We start from the raw sequence: 24427 nt of genomic DNA, 5'->3' as shown, positions 1-24427 counted from the left end.
CGCAGTAGTGTCAAATGGAATGTTTTAAAACTGCTTTTTAAAATATATTATCCAAATGCTGCCAAACATTTATTTTTCCCCCTAAACTACTAATATTTTAAGCTTAAATCAAAATCCAGATTGAACCAAACATATGTAAAAAGAAGAGGAGGATCATGATGGAATGTTGTTCTACTTATTAAAAAAACTATTTCCAGGGAGTCAATTTTCTCCTTTTTTCCCCTTGTCAGCTGACATGGCAATACTGGATTTTTTCATAATTCTTGTACTGCCTAAGAAATTTTTGTATTAAAATTCTATTTTTTCCCTTTCATTTGTTTCTAATGAAAGTTGGAGGATTATGTGAACTTAAATTCAAATAGGACTGAGAGGTCAGGAAAGGTTGACCTTTTTCTGCTAGATATCTATGCTACTTTTTTCATTAAAGATGCCATAAACATGACAAAAAGTTTGACTGGGATCAGAGCTGAAATATAGCAGCTGAGATGTGGATAAAGGATACAGTTTGTTTAGTTCAGCAGCAGTTTTTCCATTAGGCACTAATAATTAATGTGAAGTATTTACTAATTATTATCTAATAACTTGAGAGAGAATTTCACCTTTCCTCTTTTTATTTTGTCAGATGTTTAGGCAGCTGTCTCCACCCCACATGGGTGGAGAACACACTTATACAGTATAAGCAAAGGCTTAACATTACAGAAACATATCAGTATTTTTATACTAAACAACCAAACCACCCCAAACTCCAAAGCACCCAGAATAAAAAAAAAAAAAACCAAACAAAACCAAAACAACCTGTTTCCCAAACAAACAAACAAACCTTTCTTTTCACCTGCTAATTCTCCTCTTCCCTTATTATACCTTCTGCAGCAAGCAACCTGCTGGAGCATAAAAAGTATTTTATTCACCTATGAACCACTGAGTTGTTGGAATGAAAAAACCCAGTGAGACATTAGATAATATAAGGTACTATTGCAAATTCAAAAGTGGTTCAAGGCCAAGAGCAAAATACATCTAAAACATAGATTGATAGTCTGTCAACCCTGTGTATGAAAGCAGCACAAACATGAAGGATACACTGCACAGAACTAATAAAGAGCTTCCTTTAATCGCAGGAGTCAGGAGATCTATGCACTAATATTGGTGTTGGCAAAGGAATGCCATAATCCTCAAACTGGGAATAATGCTTCCTGTTTACATTTTTCAGAAGATGCTAAGGGTCTCAATCACAGACCTTGTTATTTACAATGCAATAACAGCATGAAGAATTATCATATTTAATTGTTTCTCAAGAAAATTAAGGAGTTTTTTTTTCTTCTCCCCAAGCAACAAAATTTACCAGAAAAAAACAGAAAAAGAAAGAAAATCCAATTAATTGGGTCAAGAATGGAAGACCCCTGAACTCTGATTAGGCTGAAATAAATTATCTCCAGTTTTGTTACGTGACAACCCTCCATTCCCCTGGCAACTAGAAATTTGAGACACCAGGAAGATATTTTAAATGCTGTGCGTTATGGTCTGTTTTTAACTTCATACACACATGCTTTCTCTCACATGGGCATTCTATGACAAGAGATGAAGAACTGAAAAAAAATGACAAGTGAGATTTAAAAATGCTTCAGTGACTTGACTGAAAGAAATTTCTAGTTGTGTATTTTGGCTTCTTGTCCTAACTGCTTGGGAAGCCTTTTTTATTTTCATTTATAATATTACAGCATATTGCATTTTAACAGGTAGATCAAATCCTACCAAATCAGCTTTTATTGATATTCCAGACAAAAGGACTCCGACCTGCCAATGTTCAAGTTCATAACCTGTGTAAAATCCCCATCTTGCATCAACAGAATCACTTAAGTACCTTTTAAATCTGCCTCTTAATTTAGTTGCCTATTTTTCAGCTGAACCCTTGGTTTTAAGAAGTAAATTAACTAAATAGTAAGGTATAAATCTGACAGTGTTCAGCTCTACCCCATGACAGATTTATGCTCTGGCATCTTGCAGCCTCACACAGTTAGAAACAGGAGTTTTACAACATTGTGGAGGAAAGCTCCAGGCTTTTGAAGGGAACACACAGCAAGCCTCGCTTTAAACCCCGGAATGCTCCAAATTATGAGATTTAAAATATGACATCTTTATGTACAGAAAAGCTACCACATTATGGTTTTATTGGCACTCGTTTTGGACAACCTGCATAACTCACTGATGGCTTTGTGAGTAATGCAGTTATCCGAAGCTTATACTTACACACCCCTTGGTAAGCACACTTACAGCACTACATCTTCTCCAGATACATGCTTGTATACAAATCTCACATATCAGGGCAAAACAAGAACATTTGAAGGTGTTATTTGGTTATTTTCACTACAAGGAGAAGAAACAGAATAATTCACATTCTGCATGTAATGTGCTACACAAACCACTTGAAAAAGGTCCCCAGGGGAGTGAAAAAAGCTCATTCACAGAGCCCCATGCACACACCACACCGAAAGGAATATGACATCCAAGTCTTTTCTTGTGAAACACAGAGAGAAGCTAAGGGCCTGGTGCTGCGGGACAAGCAACTCCTTTCATTTAGGAGTCAAATAATGAGGATTTATCCTAGAGAGCCATTTTGATCACTTCTGCTCCTTAAAAAGACAAAGGATGAAAGACAACATCTCCAAACATAATTTTCCATAAAAAGTTACAGTAAAGGAAAAAAAATATCACTCCCAGTTCTATCTTGACAGTATTTTGCTCTTTCAGAAAAGCGCTTCCCAATACAAATGTACTCCAATAGCCTTCATTACAACTGATACACGAATATTTACTATAAAATACATAGGTACACAAGCAGTATATCTACATTTCTATTAGAAGAGTCTGAATTCAAATTCCATCATAATAGATTGGCTATGATTCAAAAGTTAATTTTAATATATTATTGAAAAGTTATTAATCAACTTTTATATAACTCACAGTTTGTGTTTTGCAAATTTCAGTAAATAAATTATGACATGGAGAACTTTTGCTTAGGTAGAATCAAAGTGATTTAAGTGTTTTAAATGCTTCCTTTTGATAAACTCCCTTGCAAACTAGAAATGATTAATTGAATTGTCAGATTCACATAAGAAGAACCATAATCACCTCAATGTTAAATACATTTTATAACTGCAATTTTATAAATACCAGTATTGCTTTTTTAGGAGAGGGTCAGTAGATTTAAATGACAATTTAAACAGAAGTAAACCTATCAGCTGAAAGAAACAGCCTTAAGAAATTCACAAGCAGTAAGTTTTATTGGTAGGTAAAGTAATTAAGAGTTTTAAATGCTTCAGCTTCTTGCTTTAGCAGCAAGTACAATCAGAATTGCTTTTACTTTGCTACTGAGGATGTCAACCTGCTCAAATAGAAGGAACAGAATTTAAAAATTCTGTCTTCTAAAGAGAACTTTCTGGTCCATCTTGTCTTGGTGACTTGCTGTCAACTGTTAGCTGTAAGTAGAAACAGTAGCTCCTAACTCACCTTTAGCCATTTCCCCTGAAAGACTCTGCACCTCCTGACCCTCCCAGAAATGAGCAGCCACACCACCCACTCCTTCCTGCCCTTAAGGAGGCCAGAGGCTCTCCCCCTGCGGGGCCACACAGGATGGGCAATGGGGACAATGAGGTCACCTGGCTGGGTTCTGCTCTTGCTGCCAGCAGGGGACTGAAGCACCGTCTTGCGTGGCCCCACACAGAACTGGGACAGGTCCTTTGCTTCTTCACCAAAGCCTTATCTGTGGCATGGCTTTACTATAGGAGGTGCCACTGTTCTGGAAGCTTTGCTTTATTCCATACTATTTCCCACCGTATTCCTATTAATTTAAATGTAATGGTTGTTCAGCTCAGATAGATACAGTGTTTGTGATTCTTACCCACACAACCGGCCTGTGTGTGCAACACTAAGGAGAGAGCAACACTTGGGAACTGTGTTGCCATTGGCAATCCAAAAGATCAGCTTTCTCCTTCAAGTGATGACTACTGTCTTGCATATGGTGCTGCAGAATGAGAAGGACATCGAAAGGTTTCTCATTTGAGAAGCCTTGACTAGATGACTAACCAACCACTTTGCAAGTTTTTTTCCTTAAAATACTGCTTGTGACATACAGGATATATTGAGGATGACTATTTTATGGTGGGTTGATTAAATGGTTAATGTACCAGTGAAGACATTGCAATGAACTTTGAGAGAGATAAAAAAGCTATTGTATCACAAGTATTGACCATGTAGCTTTTTTGTATTCTAAAATGCAGAGGTGCATGGGGAAAGAAGATGTTGAAACAAATGTACAGAAATGAAGCGGATTTTTAATTTATGGTACAATTACTATTTTTATGTGGTACTATGGCAACATGGTTATTCCAAGTAATTTATCATTAAACTCTTAGCTGCCTGTCATACCTTATTCTATTAATGAAACACAATAACTGAATATTTAAATCAATAATTCTTAAAACAAAGCATAGTCTATTTCATTGGAAAATATAAGTTTCTCATTTTAAGAACAAGAAAATAAACAAAAAATAAGTTAATATCATGGCCATCATGAAAAAGCTTAGCATGCAGTTACAGAAAAATACATTGATTTATTTGAAGTGTGGTGTTTAGATTACATTTAACCTCACCGTATTTGCAAATGGAATTATTAGAACATCAAAATGCTTGAGTATTCTACAAGGAATTGAATGTGGTTATAAAAGCAGAGGTCAAGTTGAGAATGGTGCCACATTTTTGTCCATAAAAATCTATCTACCTTGCATTGTGTATGCAAGATCTTAAACTTTCAGAAATTAAGGCAAATAGAAATTCTCTGTGAATCACTAGAAGTAAATGCATTTATTTTTTGTTTCTCCTAAGTCCTTTTCTTTCAGATAGAGAGATGTGTAGTTAGTTTTTCTGGAAAACTTAATCTCCTTTATCAACAGTATCCTGTAAAGGTACCTGTAAAGGTAACTCTCCTTTAAAGTACAGGTGACCTTACTCAGTCAGGCAACTCTCCTTATTTAAAGTAAAGGCAGTTCATCCATATCCCAGCATCCTGCTAACTTACGTTTCATGCACCTAACCCCCCCACCTAATTATTATTGCTCCTGAAATATCAATCACATTCTTCATGATCAAAACTAAAAAGCAAAAATGTTTGTTGAGATCCTCCCTCCCCCTTGCTGGTACCCCTGTAACGCAGTGGACCTGCACCCCAGCAGTACCTCTGCGTGGAGGTACGAATTAACGAGCTGCCAGATCCCAACTTCTGGTTGGCTGAAATCTGGTCATTAAAGAGAGGCAATTAATGCCAGATTGCACACACAGTGCTAACAAACAAACAAAACAACCCCAAACCTGCTTTTCGCCTGCCACAAACGGCAAGACAACAATACTGACATAACGGCAGCGTTCAAAGGACAGTTGCAGCTCTGCAGCGGCACCTCAGTTAATGAGTGTATAGAAAAGAATTTGTCTGAAGAAGAAGAAAGTGAAACTCAACAGCCTTTCAGGCACATGAAACCAGCTTGGAGAAAACTAGGAGACGGTGGCAGCTACTTAAGAAGAAAATTCAGCTGAAAATAAATGTACAAAGAGTTTGGTTCAAAATTTCAGCAATGTGTTTTCCCCTTGTTACTCATTGCTTAGACAGTGAAGAGTGTTAAAAGCTAGAATGCAGATTTTTCCAACTATTCCTTATATGAGTGATCAGACCATATTTTATTGCTTAAGTTTTCTGGCAGTATCTGTAATTTCAGTCATGATGAACTAATATGACTTCTTTGAAATGTCATGTATTCTTCTCCATGGATTTAGCTAGAATTTGATATTTATTTCAATGTCAGCAAATAGCTAAAATACAATGTTGAGAAAATATCAGCAGCAGTAGCTAGAATATTATTAGCATAAGTAACAAATTATTTCCCATCAACCGAGCACATTTTTTTTTCTTTTTTGTTTTTTTTTTAATTGGTAGCTTATGATAAAAAGATGTCTCCACTGAATTAAGCTCCTAACTAGCTTGCTCAATGAATGGGACAACTCACCATGCTAAAATATCTGAAAGCAAACTTGTTTTACATAAAAATTAAGAACAAATACAGTAAGCTTTCAGACAAAGGGCAGTTGTCAGGTTCCTACAGTATGCGGTGCAAAACTGTAGTATTCTATGTAGTGCTTTAGTTTTCTAATAAGTCACTGTGATAAGGTTAACACTTCAACATTGAACAACACACAAATAAGAACACCCAAAGATGAAAATTACTTTGCTTATGTTGCTGTATTAGAATTTTATTTGCTAAAGGGTGAAAACAGATTTTCAAAATTCACAGTTAACTTAAAACAATAGTTTTAAACCTTTTATTCCTAGCCCTGGCTGCCTTCAGGAAGGAAAGAACATCTGGTTATTTAAGGAACACAATATGTTCACATTTTCTATGACTTTTGTTTCTAATTGGGTTTTTAAATTTTTTTTTTTATTTGAACAACTCTAGTTAGAACTATGTTTTTTAATCACTTTATATTTTTCCAATGCCGTATCTCCATATCTCTACTTCTTAATTTTGCTGCCTTTGCTGTGAAAATTAACAGTGCTCAGTGGTTTTGATAAGGAAAAAAACTGAAGAAAATGAGCCACTCGTATTAAGTATGCAGACACACACCTTCAGTAAATGTTTTTGGATATTCATAGAAGAACCTTCCCTTATTTTTTCATTTCACATATACACAATTTTAATAGCTCATTCTTCCATAAGAAACTCTACTTTTATATTCAAAAAGATTGTAAATGCATAGAAGTTACTTTAATATAAATAATTGAGGCAATTATCTGTTCAAAGATTAGAAATGTGAAACAAATACTCTGCAAAACAGGTTAACTTTATCGCCCTATGCAAAGACAACAACACTGATTTGAGCTTTTCATTCCACGTTGTCCTAAGAAGTGGAGATAGTCAAATGCAGAAAAGGCTGAAATTCAATTATTCTGCATTGATCCATACTCATGCCTGTAAAATTAGTATCTCTCAGGCCCCCCCGCCCCTTCAGAGACAGGTGCATTAACTTGTTTTCAGCTATTACAGAGATGTGTATTTCTCTTCTGTGGAACTGAAAAATATCAGGGATGTGGTATCTAAAATGTTCCCTCATCTCAACTGCCAACTGGGGTTCCCAAAGTGAACAGGAGAGCTGCTGCAAGCTTTAGGTTAATGGCAAGTACTAATGACTTTTCATATTATTGTTAATACTGGATAATGCTAAGGCTTCTGGTAAGGCTTGATTTCACAAAAGGTCAGGAAATTGTACTTGTCCATCTGTAAGAAAAAAACGCCCCCCACCTTTTAAGTACAGCTTGCTTCTGACATTTAGGTTGCTCTCTTGGTGATGACTGCAGTGAAAAGAGGCAAACAAAATGCAACAGGTTGGTCAAGCCTAAGTTTAGCTCTCCTGATAGACTACATAACAAAAAGTAAGAAGGAAATACCTGTTATGTCAGAGTAAGGAAAGAGAAAAAATTATAGATGTTTTTAGATATACAAACCCAGGTTATTGCCACAATTGGAAGTTACAAATGGAAAAGCTGTATCTGAGTTAACATCTGATAACAACTTCACCATTTATCACAAGATTGTTCCTTAAGAACCTTTCAGTTTTGCCCATCTACCTCCAACCTTTCTTAGTCCAAATACCCTACAACCTCCCCTCTGTAAGATGACTTGGTATTTTCCTAGCTGTAAAAATAATATGGAAGACAACATCTATATTAGCAAACCTGCAAGAGGTAGACTCCTGTTTGCAACTGGCAATGACTTCTAAACTGAATTGCTTGTCCAGCTGAGATTTAAAGTTTCAAGGAGCAGACAGCAAGCCTCTCTCAGATATTTGGAACAACACTGAACATTCTTGGTATGTTCAACAAATAATGAAATAATAATAGACCATGCAAAAGTCTGGACCATGCAAAAGTCTCCCAGAGAGGAGTTCTCTGATTTCACATATTAAACCCCAAGCAAAATGAAAGTAATACCATGCAGGAAAACTCAGCCCTGGATAAGGAGAGATAAAATTGCACTGAACCAAATGTAATTTCCTATTAGAAACGAAAAAATTGTGATGGAGAAATGCACAGGAAAACATCAAACAGAGAAGAAAAATAATTAAGCACTGAATTTGTTAATCACAACTTACAAGTTGCACTACAGATTAAAATCTCTTTGTCATTTCTTCCAATCACCTTTTCTCTGAACAAGGAATAAGGGCAAACTGAATTATTTCTATGCAACTAGCAAAAAAAAAAAAAAAAAAAAAAGTATCATAACTTTCCCACTTTTTTCCTATATAATCTGTGCTTTAGACTCCTACAGCACCCATGATGCCTTGTTGAATCTTTCCTTTCATTTGTTTTAATGAAAAATATTGACAGACTTGGAATTGTTTGTGCATAGGTCTTATAGAACACCAAGACTTCTATTTCATATATAAGGAAAAAAGAGACTGAACAAACATATGCTTACAGACACCTAAGTGAAACTTGAAGTCACACTTAGGAAAAGGTAAGAAACAGGTACTCAAGTAATAGCCTTGAAAATACATTTATTTCTCAGAACCTGAGCAATTTTTTTATTTTAGAAGGATCCTTTAGAATGGTTTTATGTCCTTACTGTAAGAAGTCCTGATCTCTTCATGCAGCCTCAATACAAAGACACAGTGTAAAATTAGAGATGGCTGCAAGTACCTTAGGCTATTCATTTTCTGGAAATCAGACCTCCTCAACATTCAGAGTATTTACCAAGCAAAAAAGTACAGCTCAGAAATGAGAAACAACTGGATTTTATAATATTTAAATTGACAAAGCAACTACCACTCTTTGAATCAAAGAGTTTCAAGTACTGATTCACCTGAGCAAAGAACTACAGAACTACATCCAGTATTTATTTGAAATGTGTTCAAGGCCCACCTGAGAATGTTAATTAATAGGACATCAAGGCCTTATGAGCCTGACAACTTCATTCTGTTGGAGACAAGAGCATAAGAAGTGGAATAGAGATTAAGCCTCTTTGTGGGAAGTTGGTGGTTAATTTTTGTCCCCTTCAGCTGACAGAGTATCTTGTATGCTGCCTAGCATGTTTCAGAGGACAGCTGAATAATTAGTAATCACTTTATTGTTTAACATATCTCGTCAATAAATGAAAGATTACACATTGAATTCAGATGGATAACTGAGCAAAATTTTCCTCCCTTTGTATCTTTCTTCTAAAAAATATTTCTATTTTGTTTTGCTATGAAAGTACATAAACAAATGCTGGGCAATTGGATTTCACAAACTACTGCCAAAATCTTAAGAAAGATTCCTGAGATGTAACGTTAGAAACTTTCTTACACACTGAAAAGATGATACACTTTACTTCTCATCATGAAAGAAATCTTTGTGCTTGAGTGGAATGAAAAAAACAACTACAAGGATGCAGATTTCTGCAAAAAACTGATATAGAAAAACAAAGAGACAATTTTTTTCTTAATCCATAAAAGTGTAAACACTGGTACTGAATGAAATTTTGCAGAAGGCAGTCAGAGTGCAGAAGTGATGAATTTTTTGCTTTCTAAGATGTTGTGCATCAAGAAGATGAGGGAAATCAGACTTTACACTGGCAACCTACTAATGGGACATGTACAAAGACAGTTCAAAATCAGCAGCACAATTCTGCAATATGTCAGAGATCTGAGTAGGCACAGATTACTGTGTACAGCTGAATCTCAAGCACTTTATCCACTATACAGTGAATGCCTCCTGTATATTATATCCACACATATACACATGCCAGTCTAAAACAGGAAGAGGTTTTCCTTCCTTTTTTAATAGAAGAGTACATCATAAATTGCATGCTAGTAATATGTGGCATGAATGTATGAGTTTATACATTTTGTACATGTGAATCTTTACAGGCTGTAACATCAAACTCGAGGTTTTAATCAAAAACCATCAAATAACTGTTATATATTGGGCAGGGGTAGTGCTTTAAGGATTAACAGTGATTAATCCCAGAAATCCCATGAAAAAAGTCTTTCAGATGAAATTGCATGATGCTTTCTATACAGCTTACTAGGTTTTAAATAGTAACATTACTGTTTCCCTGAAACAGTATCCTAAAAGATGTCTGTGCAGCATACCAAGCAAAGTTATTCTAAAGAGCACATCTGCAGTTACCAGAACTCCTGGATAACTTCAGCAAAGTGTCCTTTAAAGTATCCTTTAAAGAATGAAGGAACTTGTTTCTACTTTGTTTTCAACTCTTTCCTTCAGCTCTTTTGTCAGGTGAGAAGAAACTTGAAACTACCATTTAGTTTCCAAAATGCAGGTTGTTATTAACTTCATAGCATTTAGAACATTTAATTACAGTGATTTATTTCCTATATTAACAGAGTGAGCATCTCACCTTTGGATCTCGGAGAAAAAGTGCTCTTAGGATAAGGGAGTGAACATCTCCAATAGGTGGATAATGCATCAGAAGTCCCAAACAGGTCTGATAATTACTTGAAATCACTAGAATTAAAATGAAAATAAAAGGGAGAGAGAGAAGAGAATATTACTGTGTTACTTTGATATTCTAAACCAGTATTTCGTCCAGTAAATTCATAACTGTTCAGATTTGGCTGTCTTTTCCCACATGGTGTTTCAGAACTCAAGCAGTGCTCAGAGTAAAAGGAGATAGATATAATCAAGCATTGTGACTACACTTGGTTTAGTATAAATAAGAAGAGCTCTGCTAGCTCCAGATTCAGATGCCTCAATTCAGATCTCTGTAGCTGTGCCCCCAAAGCCTGCCCCAGTCAGTGGAGCTCAGGGCAACACCATCAGCACATCTTGAAGAACTAATCCTGTGCTGCAAAATGGACATGGACTTTTCAGACGCTCCTCCACAGACATCTAAATTTAAATATGATCATTTGCATTTATGGCTTTATGATATATGCCTCACTCTGATGAGTTTTTGCTGAAATATCTTTTATGTTGTTCTTAAATATATATTTATATGTATATACACACTCAGATACCTATGCATACATGAAATTATTCAACAACTCCTTGTTTTTTTTAAATCAGAAACTTCACAAAATATTCAGAAAAAAAGGGAAAAGACTAGATTTTAATTTCATAAATACTAAAAAATATACTACACCATTAACTTGCTTAGATTTTCTCACTTAACACTTATTCAGAAAATTTTCAGCATGCCTTGCTAAACTTTATAATTTTGTTCTAATCTGTTTGATTTTATCTAAATCTATGTAAGCATACTCTATGGCTTTTTGCTTGTTGTTGTCATCTGAGTTTTTTTCTTTCCTTCCCAAATCAATCTAATTATGAGTGCAATTATTAAAGACATCTTTTCAAGCAGGTCTATGTAAACTACTTCATTTCTTTTGCACCATCTAAATCCAGGCAATCCATCTGCCACAGCTGTCAAAGCAATGCCTGTTAATGATGTCTCCACTCTGCAACATAAACAATAACAATTGTAAATAAATTTCTAACAAACTTTACTATGCTGAGAACTTTAGCTGTAGTAAGAAATATAGTAAGAAATACCTTTAATTAATCGGGATATTGCAAATACAAGATTATTTTGAATCAATAAAAAGCAAAATAAAGGGCAGTTTTGTGGACAAACAAATTTAAATGGTTTACTTTTTTTCTTTCATGTGAATAAGCCTCATATCCTCCTTTACCTTACCTCCCACAACAAGAGGATTATGGGGAAAAGATACAGGACTGGGCAAAATGAATAATTATAATCTGTGTAAGGAACCACTTCATCATCTTCATTTCCGTTGCTGATCCGACAGCTTGTAATTTCATACATCTGCTTTCATTTGTAAAGCACTCACTTATCCTACTCATTCTTTATCTGTTCTGCCTGTTCTTTTTCCTACCCTTTGTTTTCCTTGTTCATATTCAGGTACCTGCTTTTTCTTCTTGAAGTCACAAAGCTGGCATAATGAACACAATACAATGGCCTCTGTCAGAGTTCTTTCAGAGTATAACATGAACACCACACAGAACATACCCAATCAAACTCTCCTATGTAAATAACATTCAAGATACTGAACTGTGGTTATGATCATGATGCCTTTTTACCAAAGCAAATAAAAACAGTGAATATTGATATTAAATGCTAAATATTTTAATAAATGATAGACAGTAACACTAATGTGTTTCTCCTTTGAAGAAATAAGTATGTGTTCTATTCTGCAACGTAAAATGGATTAAAAATATATTTTTAATATATATTTTTTTTTCCTGGAAGAGTTCTTTGCTGTTTCTCAAATATAGAGAAAACCAAATATTAAAAAAATGAATTTATTTTAATGGTGCAGGCTTGACCCCTGCCATAAAACCCTTATAATCCAGAACATTTAAAAAAAATCATGCATGTTAAAGGAAAGACTTGCTAACTTTTATGTACAGGTTTTTTTTACTCTTAGGGTTTCCCCCACATTTTTAATTGAAAGAGGGTAGGTTTTGATTGGACATATGGAAGAAATTCTTCATTGTGAAGGTGGTGAATCACTGGCACAGGTTGCCCATAGATGTTGTGGATGACCCTGGAAGTGTTCCAGGTCAGGCTGGATGAGGCTTTGAGCAATCTGGTCTAATGGAATATGTCTCTGTCCATGCCAGGGGATTGGTCTACATGATCCTTGAAGGTCCCTTCCAAACTCAAACCATTCTGATTCTTGTCTCTTCAGGACAAAATGTGTAATATTATACAAGAGAGGGCCAGTTTTCTCAAAAATAATAGGTAAACAGCAGTAAAACAAAACTGAATATGCCTATTGGTGTTAAATGGATTTCTAAGAATTGTCTACAGGATGAAGTTTCTGGAAGGAGATGCTGTGAAATACAAATATCCAGTCTCAGCAGTAGCTGGTGTGTCCAGCTGCCTTGTAAAAAGCTTGGTGGTTCTTCAGCTGTGCTTTTCCTTCTCTCATTGGCTTAGTGAGAGTCACATCTGGATCCAACTTCTACTGTGAACCACAAATTTTCACTTTCCCAAAGAAGAATCCTACTGGCATTTCTAGGGAAAGGAGGAGAGAAACTCCTCCCCACAGAGAAAACAATTTTACTTTCCTTTTATTAGTGTTGTAATTTAGTGACCAGAGGAACATCAAATTGTCTTCTCCCTTCTGCTGTAGAAGAGACTGAACTTTCTCTGTTGGCCCAATAACCACCCCTGGATATGAGCAGCAGTAATGTGGTGGAAAACCTGAAAATTCAGAGTACTGTCCTCAACAAAGTCCAAAATTTCTGATACATTTAATTTCTTAAAAGTTTAATATTTGATGTCACTGATTCTGTATCCAAATTAGTTCATAACCCTGGAAGGGTGGGATTATTCCCCCCTGGTGCTTTACACATGGCCAGGTTCTCCTTAGTAACCCCTAAATTGAGTTAAACAAAGACAAAATAACATCTTGCACTATAACAAAAATAACTAATCAGTTAGTCTAAGAAGAAGCTATGGCTCCTTTGTTTCTCTCAAAATATTCAGTGATGAAAAAATTCTAACAATGGCCATACGTACTCCTCAAGTGGAAACAAGATAAAAATACACTTATTTTAATACTGATCAGTCAAAATTAGCTCCTTGTGCAACAATGGCATTAATTTACTATGCAAAATATACACAGGTCTTCCAGGTTTCTTCATTCTTGTCTTTCTTGGAAGGGAAGTAGATAAAATACATCTATTTTTGCATCACATCCTTCCCTCCATTCTGATTTCATCAACTGCATGTATATTCACACTGGTGAAACAGAAGCAAATATTAATGCTCCTGATTTGATAGATATAAAAAAACCTCAAAAAACCAAAAACATTTTTGCAAGAATTTTTTCAAAGAAACACAGGAAATAATTTATTAAAATTTACAGCTAAACTGGTACACAACCCAATGCTTGGCATGTGAGGATTATCACTCCAAAGACAAAGATCTGCTTGGATACAGATGTAAAACTGAACAGAGCAGTTTACAGAATGGCTGTGTACATGATTATATACCTGTAATCTCTAAAATATATAAGCAATAATCTGATAATCTAAATGTTCCCTTCTCCTTGCATAATATATTGTTTGAGCAACAGAGGATTTCAAAACTAAAATAAAAATGAGAAATATGGAAGAAATAATAGTTTCTTAAAATCATGTCCTTGAGAATATCATAATAGAGCACAGAAAAAGAATTCATCAATTCTCAAACCAGCAACTTTCACCCATCCCCAAATGTGTTGTTTTAAAAGAATCAGCACAATTTCTAAACTTTCAAATGCTTTGAGTACTGTAATATTATAATTGCTTATATTTGACATTTTCATAACATAATATCGCAGGAGCTTTATTATTGTTCTTATTGTTTCAAAGTTTCTAAACTAAAAATTTCCCGATGGTTTATTTAAATTAAAGATGATTATCACCACTGGATGTTTTGAGCTTATGTTTCCTTTCACCAAATAAAGAGAAGCTTTTATAAACTTACTTTATTTGAAAATGTTTTTAAAATTATTACAACTTTGAACTCTGTTCAAAGCTCAAATATTATCAGCAATAAAAACCATGAGGAAAAACAGAAAACTTTCTGTTACAGATATATAACAAAAGGTTTTTCATGTAATCAAGAACTGTGGAAATTGTTATGGTTTGAGATTTACTTTGGAAAAATAGATTCAACTTTACAGTATTTATGACTTATTTTGCTTCCCCTTTCTGTTATGCTTAGAGTAACTAACTAGGTCCAGCTGTAGAACAAGAAGATACTTATTACAGAAACAGTCAAAATATGACATATTAGCTGCCCTGATGAGATGACTTTGCCTCTCATGTGGGTAAATGTACTTCACTGCAAAGCTATTTACTACTCTATCTACTAAGCCTGGGAAGTTCAAGGAAAAGAGGGAGATTGATTTCATACAAAAGCCTGAACACATTTTTAACTCACATTTTAGTTAACTCGTATTGATACTTGTACCTCAGCAACACAAATCAAAAGAAAACAAAGCCAGAATAACTTTCCCTCCCCAAGAAGAGAGAGGCTTCTTAGGAGCACAGTTCTAATGTGCTGCTTTTTTTAAAGGTAAGCGATGACAGAAAATAATATATTGATGCTAAGAAACTTTCTTACATGCCTCTTCAGAACATATCTCTACCAAAAATTTTAAATTACTTCAGTTTACTGAATATAAACAGGCAAGATTCAGACTGCAAAACATAATGACCTGGAGTCAGATCATCCTGAAACATCACCATTAATTTTGAAACTTCTGACCAGAATTAAACATCCAGTTTTTTGAGAGGAATGAAAGGTAGCTCTATATTCTGCATGTTTATTAAAAAGTAATTAAAAAACACATGAAGGCAGGCAGTGGAACAACATGTACGTGTAAAGTACCACATTATATTTCCAAGACTGGGCCCTAAAAAAGGAACCACAGATGTTGAAAACTTCCTATGTCCTAGAATACAAAATTGTGTCAAATATGTGACCTTGTTATAACCTGAAGCTTACAGATGGTATATACTTAACTCTGAATAACTTGCTATAGAATTCACATACTTAATGACAGCCATACATCTTGCTGTGAAATGCATACTTTGTTGCATCAGTTGCATACAGAATTTTTTGCAGAATCTGATAGGACAGAAATAAATGCCTCAATTATCATTATGTATCTTTCTCCTTCCATTTAAAATTATATAGAAAATATAAATTTTCTTGATTGCTTGTTTGTCCCAACTTAATATTATTGATCATCACTAAATTATAAAAATTTACCTGTCCACAAATTTTAGGTGTACTAAACCGAAATAAAATAACAGATATTTTTTTAAGATGCCCCTCTTGCACAGATTAAACATATTCAGTAATTGCTACTCATCTGTGTGTTTTATTCACGATATCTCTTCAAAAATTGTGAGCCATTGTCTCGTGCATTTTCTCCTTTCTCGCAGGGGAACAGCATAAAAATATTTCAAGTGTCACAGGGAAACTTTACTCAATTCATGAGCTTCGTCAGAAGGTGGAGCTCTATACTTGCCTGTATCACTTAGAGCACATAAAATCTGCAACTCCACGTAAAAACACAGAACTACTCACAAAACTAACCTGCATTTAACTCCAAGATACAATTTGTTTCATAAATACAGGAGGCCATGTCTCATAATAAATAGCTCTTTTCCTAGTATTTGGAATGATTTTCAATATGTTAAAAAAGTCACAATGAAATTTAGCCTTTTTAAGGTCTCCTTTCAAAGAATAGGTTTGCATTCTTTATATTAAAAAAAAAGTAAGATAGCTGATACTTACAGGCATCTCTGATATACAATAACATGGCTACAAAAATGTAGTCAACTAAATTCAGTGTGATACTGTCAGCAAATAGAGCATCCCAGACAACCAGAAGATCCTGAAGAGGGAATTCACGTCCAAACAGGAGCCTTACCCATCGCCTGAAAAGAAGGGGAAAAGTTATGATTTGTATTTTTCCATTTTACTAAGTATGGTAAAGTCAGGACATATATTCCAGGATCAGCTCCAATCCTAAACATTTTATCAGAAAATTCTGCTAATTGTCAAGATCTTTGATAAAGACTTAACTAATTGTATTTGTGGAAATGTTACTGCATCTGCATCAAAGAAATTATACATTAGAGACTGTAGAAGCTTCCCTGACTAATATTATTACGTGGGTGACACTCAAAGGACAAAATAGATCAATCCCATGTACCACATTTTTGAGCATTTAATGTGATAGTGACCTAAGATGAAGGAGAGAAAATGTTATGCAAGAATGGCCTGGAACAGCAAAATCAGGAGGGTGAAGCCAGTGGTTTATGAGAAGCTCTGAAAAGCCCAGTCAAGCAAAAGCCAGTTCAGAAGCAGATGCCAAAGAGCAACTAAAATGGACCAGGTCACAGTAACTGCAAAGGGGTTTTTCTTCCTGTAATGGATGACAGTGTTTGCAACTCCATATAAAATATGCTATGGATGCTATTTTCATTAAAGCTAATTTAAATCTTTACCAGATTTAGTGATAATCCTCGAGTAGACTATACTGTTAATTCCTATTCATCTCTGTGCCATTTTTATACCTAGCAAAATGTGAAATTTTTTTATATTAAATGCAATATTTGCTTGAGGCTGGAAGCTTGAGATGCAGAAGAAGAAAATTATTTCTCTAGTTTTCTCATTTCTAGTTCTGACTGTTACACTGACTTACTTGCTGACCTCAGGAAAGGCACTTCTTTTCCCTATTCCAGAACAGATCCACTAGCTTTGTATCTTTTTAGGCAGGATTATCTAAGGTCACATTTGAATGAGCTAAAGAATAGTTAGTAACATTAATCCTGAAATAGTTATTACGAAATGGACTTAAAAATAATGAATTACATTTTTAGCTGGGATATGCAAATAGCTACGCATGTGGAATCTGTTTATTCAGTGGCAAGAAAAGATTGATTGCAAATTTCTGCTAAGCAAATTAAGTCATTCTTTAAAACTCACAAAAATTTCTAAAAAGGCAACCAGAAATTTCTTTTTCAAGATTAGTTTCACTCGTAAGAATTCATATTTAACCACTTTTGTTCCAGAACTCATTGTTGGTTTAAGGTATCCAGGATTTTGTTACTGGCTTTTTTTTTTTCTGATTCCAGTGTAAAGAGAATACTGGACAAACTAATTCCAGCATGCCAGTCTAGCACAAGCTTTGAAGATAGTAACAATCTGCACAAAAAGACAGTCTCTTATAAAAGAAATTCAAAGGGACTGTTGTGAGTGAAGGTTGTGTTCACAAAACTTTTATTCCCAATGCCACTGGAACCATATGTACAATCCACAAAAATAACCATGTACAGATTTAGAGATCACTACATAGAATCTTTTCCTTGCAAGATATGTTCCCTTTTAAAAGTGAAAATACATGATTTCAAAAGATAGCACCATTTCACTCATATCAAACATTTATGTTCTATGATTTTGTAACTTTTTATGTTAGTACAGCAATTACAGAAGTCCAAATATTAGCTACAACAAAACAAAAACTCTGTATTTCCCTCTCTGATCAAACCCCTTTCCTATGAGGACTTATTTTGAGACCTCAGAAAAAGAAATCAGAACTGTTTCACAAAAGCAAGGCTTAGCTGGTGCATTTAATACCATGTCTATTCTACTTAAGGGGTTTTGCCATAGTGGCACATTACCCTGCAGTGCCCAGCCTACAGGAGACTATTGCCCCATGGTGGCACAAACATTACTCAGACTCCGTGTGAAGCCCTGTACCTGCCGTAGCAACTCCTCCCACCTGTAAAACCACAACTTGCCAGCTACACAAACTGCTAGGTAAGAAATCTCAGCAAAGCTTGAAGCATTTGAGCTGACTTTGCTTGCAACTACCTAAGTCTCATTCAAAAACCTTGCTAAGAGTCTAATACACTTCAAGAGAAAAAAATACACCATGGTGTAATGGGATTTGTTATTAGTCCTTTATTAGAAATCTCTTTTGCTTCTTTACTACTTCATTATGCAGTGTTAATCGTTTGTAGATGCAGGTTTATTCTGCTCAAGCAGAAGTCATTCCTTTTTTTTCTCCTGCTTTTATATTTTCTCCTGGGAAAATTAAATCTCATTCCCCAGAGGTATCACGTTTCACAGATGTAGACTGCTGAAGAACAACTGGACTTCCTTTTGCAAACATAATATTGCTGTTAATTATTTGAACCTTCCTGTCTTAAAGAGAGTAAGCAATTCATACTGTTGTAAAAGCATATATACTTTATGCTCTCTTATTTTTTTCAGCAACGTTTAGCTCACAGCATCTATAAACCGAGGCCCTATTGCCTATGAACCATGCTGCCATATGGCAGGACTTCACTCAGCTTTTATATTCATAAAAAAGATCTTAATTCCTTAACTAAGTGCCCACACTGAAAAGCTGTCTTTCAAACTAACACATTTTTATTGCTTTTACAAGTATTTGCAGAGAATTTAAGACACCCTTAATAATTGCATTGCACATGATAAACCTTTTCTTTTTGTTTCCTCCCCTCCCTTTTTTTTTTGTTGAGATGGCTGTCTGTGTTTTAATTATTGTTCTGTCCTGATAATCTTGCCTTGCATCTGTTACACCTGCAGCCTGTGAAACTCACAATAGTATACCTTTTATCACATGTGGTAATACAATAATTCATATTTTACCAGGTACACTTAGCAATTAAAATTTACAAAAAAACCCCAGATTCTTTAAAGCCATGATACACCAAGGTACTACTACCTACATTATAGAATATGTAACTGTATCTTCTACTTATGATTCCTATATAATTAAACCAATATTCTCAAGAGATCAGTAATTACTAGAAATAGATAATGATTCATTAATGACCTTACAATATAGGGAAAGCAGGAGAAAACTCTGTGCTAGCAAAGCCATTAAAAAAGGCAATGATTCATCTTTACCAGTTTTAACTAACACTAAAACCATTTTGACAAGAGATTTACAGGACAATTCCCCAACCATCAAAATTTAAACTTATGTTACGTGTTCCATATATGTAGTTGCTTATCTTCTCAGTCTTCTTGTGAGGTATTCTTCTTAAAAAAATTAAATAAGCACAAGAAATTGTAACCAATGAGGTAAAATAAACAGCTTAGGAATGTTTATGGAGCCAAAACAACACAATGAAATCAGAAAGAATAAGAAAAGTTGTAACACCAGGAAACAGAAGAGCATCACTCTGAGGCTAAATGCTTTGATCTAGGGCTTACAAGTTGACAACAAGGTGCCTAAAAAGGTCTATTGTTAGGAGCATGTTTTCAGTCATTTATACATTTGCTAAACTCAATGTTCAGTACAATTTCCACTCCAAGCATCTGCTCAAGGCTTGATTTTTTTTTTTTTTCATTCATTGATACTATTCATTAGATTAAGGCTAAAAAAATTCTGCTCGTGCTCAACTTAGTTTTTTCTGCAAGCATTTCACTAAGGTCTAGAATCAAAACAACAAGGTCTCTGGTATCTTCCTTTTTACTGTGCATATAAAAAAAAAAAGAGAAGCCCAAATTTGGTAATTCCTTGTTTGACCTAAGCACAGCAGAGTGAAGATTTACACAGAGCATGTTCTGTTTCTTCCTAACTCTTGCCACCAGCCCAAGAATGCATCTGCCACCCTGTGCTTCATCCCAGCTACACATTCTACATTCCCAGCATGGCAAATGGTAGAAATGTGTATCACCCCCTGCAATGGCTACTGTCACTTAGGGGACGTGGTGGCAGAGGATGCTGTTGCTCTGGTTGCCAATGCTTGCAAGACTAGTCAAGGTCTTGCAGAGAAAGGAGGGTCAGTAGGATTTTGCAGGATGTAATTTAATTTTCAGTGCAAGTTTTGCTGCCTTTTTTTTTTATAAGAAAATTATTTAAATGGACTTTAAGTATTGAAAAGAACACCATTTTATCAAAACTAAGCACTTGGAAGCTGAGAAATGCCAAAATTAACATCAGTTGTTTACTAACTGAGAAAATGATATGTAAGCTCTGTCTCTTTAAACTCTGTCATGAATTATGTTCAAGCAAACATTTGTAGCCAGTGAAATTTACTATGTAAAGTCATGGTCAATAATTTAGGAGAAAGGGTAGACAGACTTGAGCTGTGATCTGCCTGTTCAAAAATAAGATATGGAAAAAGGATGAGGAGCGACATTTGTATAACACTTGCAAAAGAACTTCAAATTATACAGAAGATGAAGACTTTAGTAGTTCAATGCCACCAGACTCTGGGCAGACTTGGTGCCTGCACTAGGATTTAAGGCTGTGTTTCTAACCTATGGACACGAGTGGGCTGCAGATGAGGTAGGCATGGGTATCTCCTGCAGAGGCAACCAGGGGTAACATGGGGGCTACTGCTCCTACAGCAGCACTCATCAACACTTGTATGGATGAGAAGGAAATACACAGCAAAAGCACGCTCAAAAGAAGACATCTGATTCCAGAAACTCTGACAGATTTGATAGTTGCAAGAGGCAGAGGGGAGACAGCTAAGTTCAATCAGAGGATGCTTATGGTAGTTCACTTAGTGACATGAAGGAGACCAATCAAGACAAGCCTTAGCAGCATTCCAGCTTAGACCTGTTACACCGCCCCTTTCTCCAGTGCTCCATCCCCTTCCTTAATAAACCTCATTTTTATTAAAGCCACCATGGCTATATTTGTTTCAGGATTTGATTCCGAAGTAATAAAACCTTCAAATCATACAAGACAGAGAAGGAAACATGCTTGAAGTATAATCACAACTTGCTCTTTCAGCTACTCTTCTACAAGGGTTTTTTTGTGGAAGGGCAGTACTGCTTATGGTTCATGAGGAACTCTTAATGATCATAGATGACAGAAAAAGAAAAACAGCTATGTGTCACAATTAACAAAATGGCATTTCTAAGATAAACAAAACCTTATTAAAATCCAATATTTTGTCAGAACAGAAAGAAGCCTGTGAAATCCCTACAAAGCCAAAAAAACTGGTATAAGAAGTTGTGTGGGAAACTCAGCAGACTTTCAGGAATTTACAGAGACTTCTAATGTGTTCGATTTAAACACTGAGAATTTTACACACGGCATACCCTCATATGCACACTACCCATAAATGATGTACAGTGTGATATTGTTACAGCATATGCTCCATTTTTTGCCTTAATCTACTTAACTTGTGAAGGGAATGAAAACAGACATCTTGCTAGAAGATGTGTTTACTTCAACCGTAAATTCAAATGTTAATTCTGGATTTATTAGATAAAATTATGTGGCCTTTGTCATTTGAGAAGGCAGACAAGATGATCAGATTTTCCTTAGGCTGTAAAACATTTAAATATTATAGATTTCTACCACATTGTCTCCAGCAGTGTATGCAGATTGTAAAAAAGTGTGTGTGATAAGGAGGGAGAAAGTATGTGCCAGCATCTAGCACATCATTCAGCTTCTCCTTAGACTTAGAGATAATAGTGAGTATATAAAAAGATCCTTCTGTGTGCCTGCCTTATCTCTTTAAGTAATTTCAGACTTGTATATGGAGTACTGTTCTGCTACAGGATGACATACATGTTTTAATATTCCCATGATCTGGGTGGAATTGTCCTGTCTTGGACTCCCATTAAGGTTGTTCACTTCATCCAGCTTCTCCTGTACTGGCTGCATGAAGATTATGAAGATTTAGTGGGTCATTGCACCAAATACAGGAATCGTGGCCCTACTGCTGGGTGGATACACAGTCAGTTATTTGGTCTCCCTTTTTGACATTTCCTACTACAATTGACATTGTAATATTAATTATATTAATATATATTTATATATTAATATAATTAATTACCTTATCAAAAAACAGATTAGCCTAACTCTTTAAAAGAAATACCATGAATTTCTTTTTTAATAAAAGTGATACATCTAGTTCTTATGTGGATTATTTCCTTCCCATTTGATTTCTTTCAGATTGCTGGCAATGATTACTCAGTTTTGCATTTAAGAAAATTTTTTTGTGTTTCGGGAAAACTATGCATTTCCTTATTAATGAAGTTTTTTCTTTCCAAAAAATGAATTCCTAATAATTACCTTTCCTTCTTACTGCAATTTACCTTCCTCTGCAAAAGCATTTACTGCAGTTGTAAGCCAGACCAATTCTAAAATACTCACTTGCAGAAATGCACTTAAAGAAAAAAAACGAACAAATATTATTCATATTCTCAAAAAGGTTAAGAAGGACCCAATGAACTACAGGCCTGCCAGCCTCACCTAGATCTCTCGAAAGATGATGAAGCAGATAATTCTGGAAACCATTTCCAGGCACATGAAACATAAAAATATAAGGATTGGTCAATAACTGGCATTTCTTTAACACTAGATTTCAAAATCAGAGCTACGAACTTGAATCTATTTAGAAGAGAAAACAGGAAGAAATTCCCTATTTTTTTCAGCAGGGCAGATGGGAGAAACTGGGCCTTTAGGTACAAACTTATACTCTGGATGGAACTCTAAGTGATCAGAGACTTGCACTGAATGTAGCATTCAATTTAAGAAATTCTCTGCAGTGGGAGAAAACTACATTGTCCAATGTCTTTTCATTCCTCCTAACCATTACAGGTTACAATACTTCAATTTGAGTATTTCAAATAAATAACACTTTTATAAAGGCTTAGTAATTATAGTTATTCAAGCACTACATTGACACTGCCAGCCTGTGTTTGCAGCAAACACAACAGCTACTGGACTGTAACAATTTACTGACCTTTCCTTAGCATGAAGGGTGGATAACAATTCTGTACTACAGGAAGAATGATCACAATGAAAGAGTTAACATACTTTCAGTCATTGCTGATTTTTTAAAGAATAGAAATTCTAGGCATGTCCTATTATTTTTTAAAAAGGTGGGTCAAGTTGACAACAAATGTCACAGATCAAAGCCAAGGCACATGTTTTTTCACTTTGGCCAAAATGCAGATGTTACAAGATGGAGGATTTAGCTGTTACACTGTGACTTATTCAGCAGTTACCTGGGCTAAACTGTGCTTTCACTCAAAGGAAAAAGACTGAAGAATATTGCTCTGTTTCTTCAAAACTACTAAACTGAGACAGCTCAGGCTATGTTCAGATTTAAAGAGCAAGGATCAGCCTGAAAAAATTATGGTGACAAACCAGAATGACAAGAGGGGAGTGCTACATTATACTCGAAGAAAATCATTTAAAGTCAATGGTGAACACCCCTTATGTGCACAGAGTATGAGACTTCATCTCATCTTCATCTTCACACTCTGTAAACCCCAAATACAATGACCAATATCTGCAATTGTAAGAGAAAGATACAGGAACCTGAAGGTTTGCCTACTGAATTCTTAATATTCCTTGCCTCTGTGCAATTAAATACTAAATACTGATGATGCATGTGCATTTTGTTTTGAAAATCGCTGCAGAGTAGCAAAAATATTTTCCAGTTTTAAACAAAAATAATTACAGGTGAATGATTTTAAACACTGTTTGCTTCAATAAACCTATTGAAACAAAAGAGGCACTTCTAAATTAGTGAAGTTCCTACTGATATCAGCTATTAGCAATTAGGAACTCCACCCCCCCAAATTTTCCATCTTTAAACAGTAATGATTAAATTTGGTTTTAAAGTGGAGAAATTATATTAGAAAAACAACTCTCAGTGTTGCAATTAAAGCACAGTTCTTAAGATGATAAAATAAATTTGCTAATAGCTTTATCCATTGATTCAAGATGTATGCAGTAGGTTTAAAAGATACCACCCTGTTGTAGAATTTCTCTTTAAAAGAGGAGTATAAAATATTTCATTGTTCCATATTGTCAAATCTTCTATAGTGTTAATACATTTTTCTGT

The 24427-nt window shown here is 35.1% G+C and overlaps 1 protein-coding gene across 11 annotated transcripts in view; it reads right to left on the bottom strand.

The window, feature by feature from the left end:
• The window catches only part of TBC1D5 (TBC1 domain family member 5), a 312792-nt gene that overhangs the window by 60161 nt on the left and 228204 nt on the right, over positions 1–24427 (bottom strand). For all 11 annotated transcript variants that reach the window (XM_077787221.1, XM_021538132.3, XM_021538130.3 and 8 more), the window contains 2 exons: positions 16362–16504; positions 10437–10543 (listed from right to left, as the gene is read on the bottom strand). In XM_077787221.1, coding sequence (XP_077643347.1) covers positions 10437–10543; positions 16362–16504 — 250 coding nt within the window. The remainder of the gene's footprint in view (positions 1–10436; positions 10544–16361; positions 16505–24427) is intronic.

This window comes from Lonchura striata, chromosome 1 (assembly GCF_046129695.1).
Source record: "Lonchura striata isolate bLonStr1 chromosome 1, bLonStr1.mat, whole genome shotgun sequence".
NCBI classification, from domain to species: Eukaryota; Metazoa; Chordata; class Aves; order Passeriformes; family Estrildidae; genus Lonchura; species Lonchura striata.
This window is presented reverse-complemented; position numbering and strand designations above follow the sequence as displayed.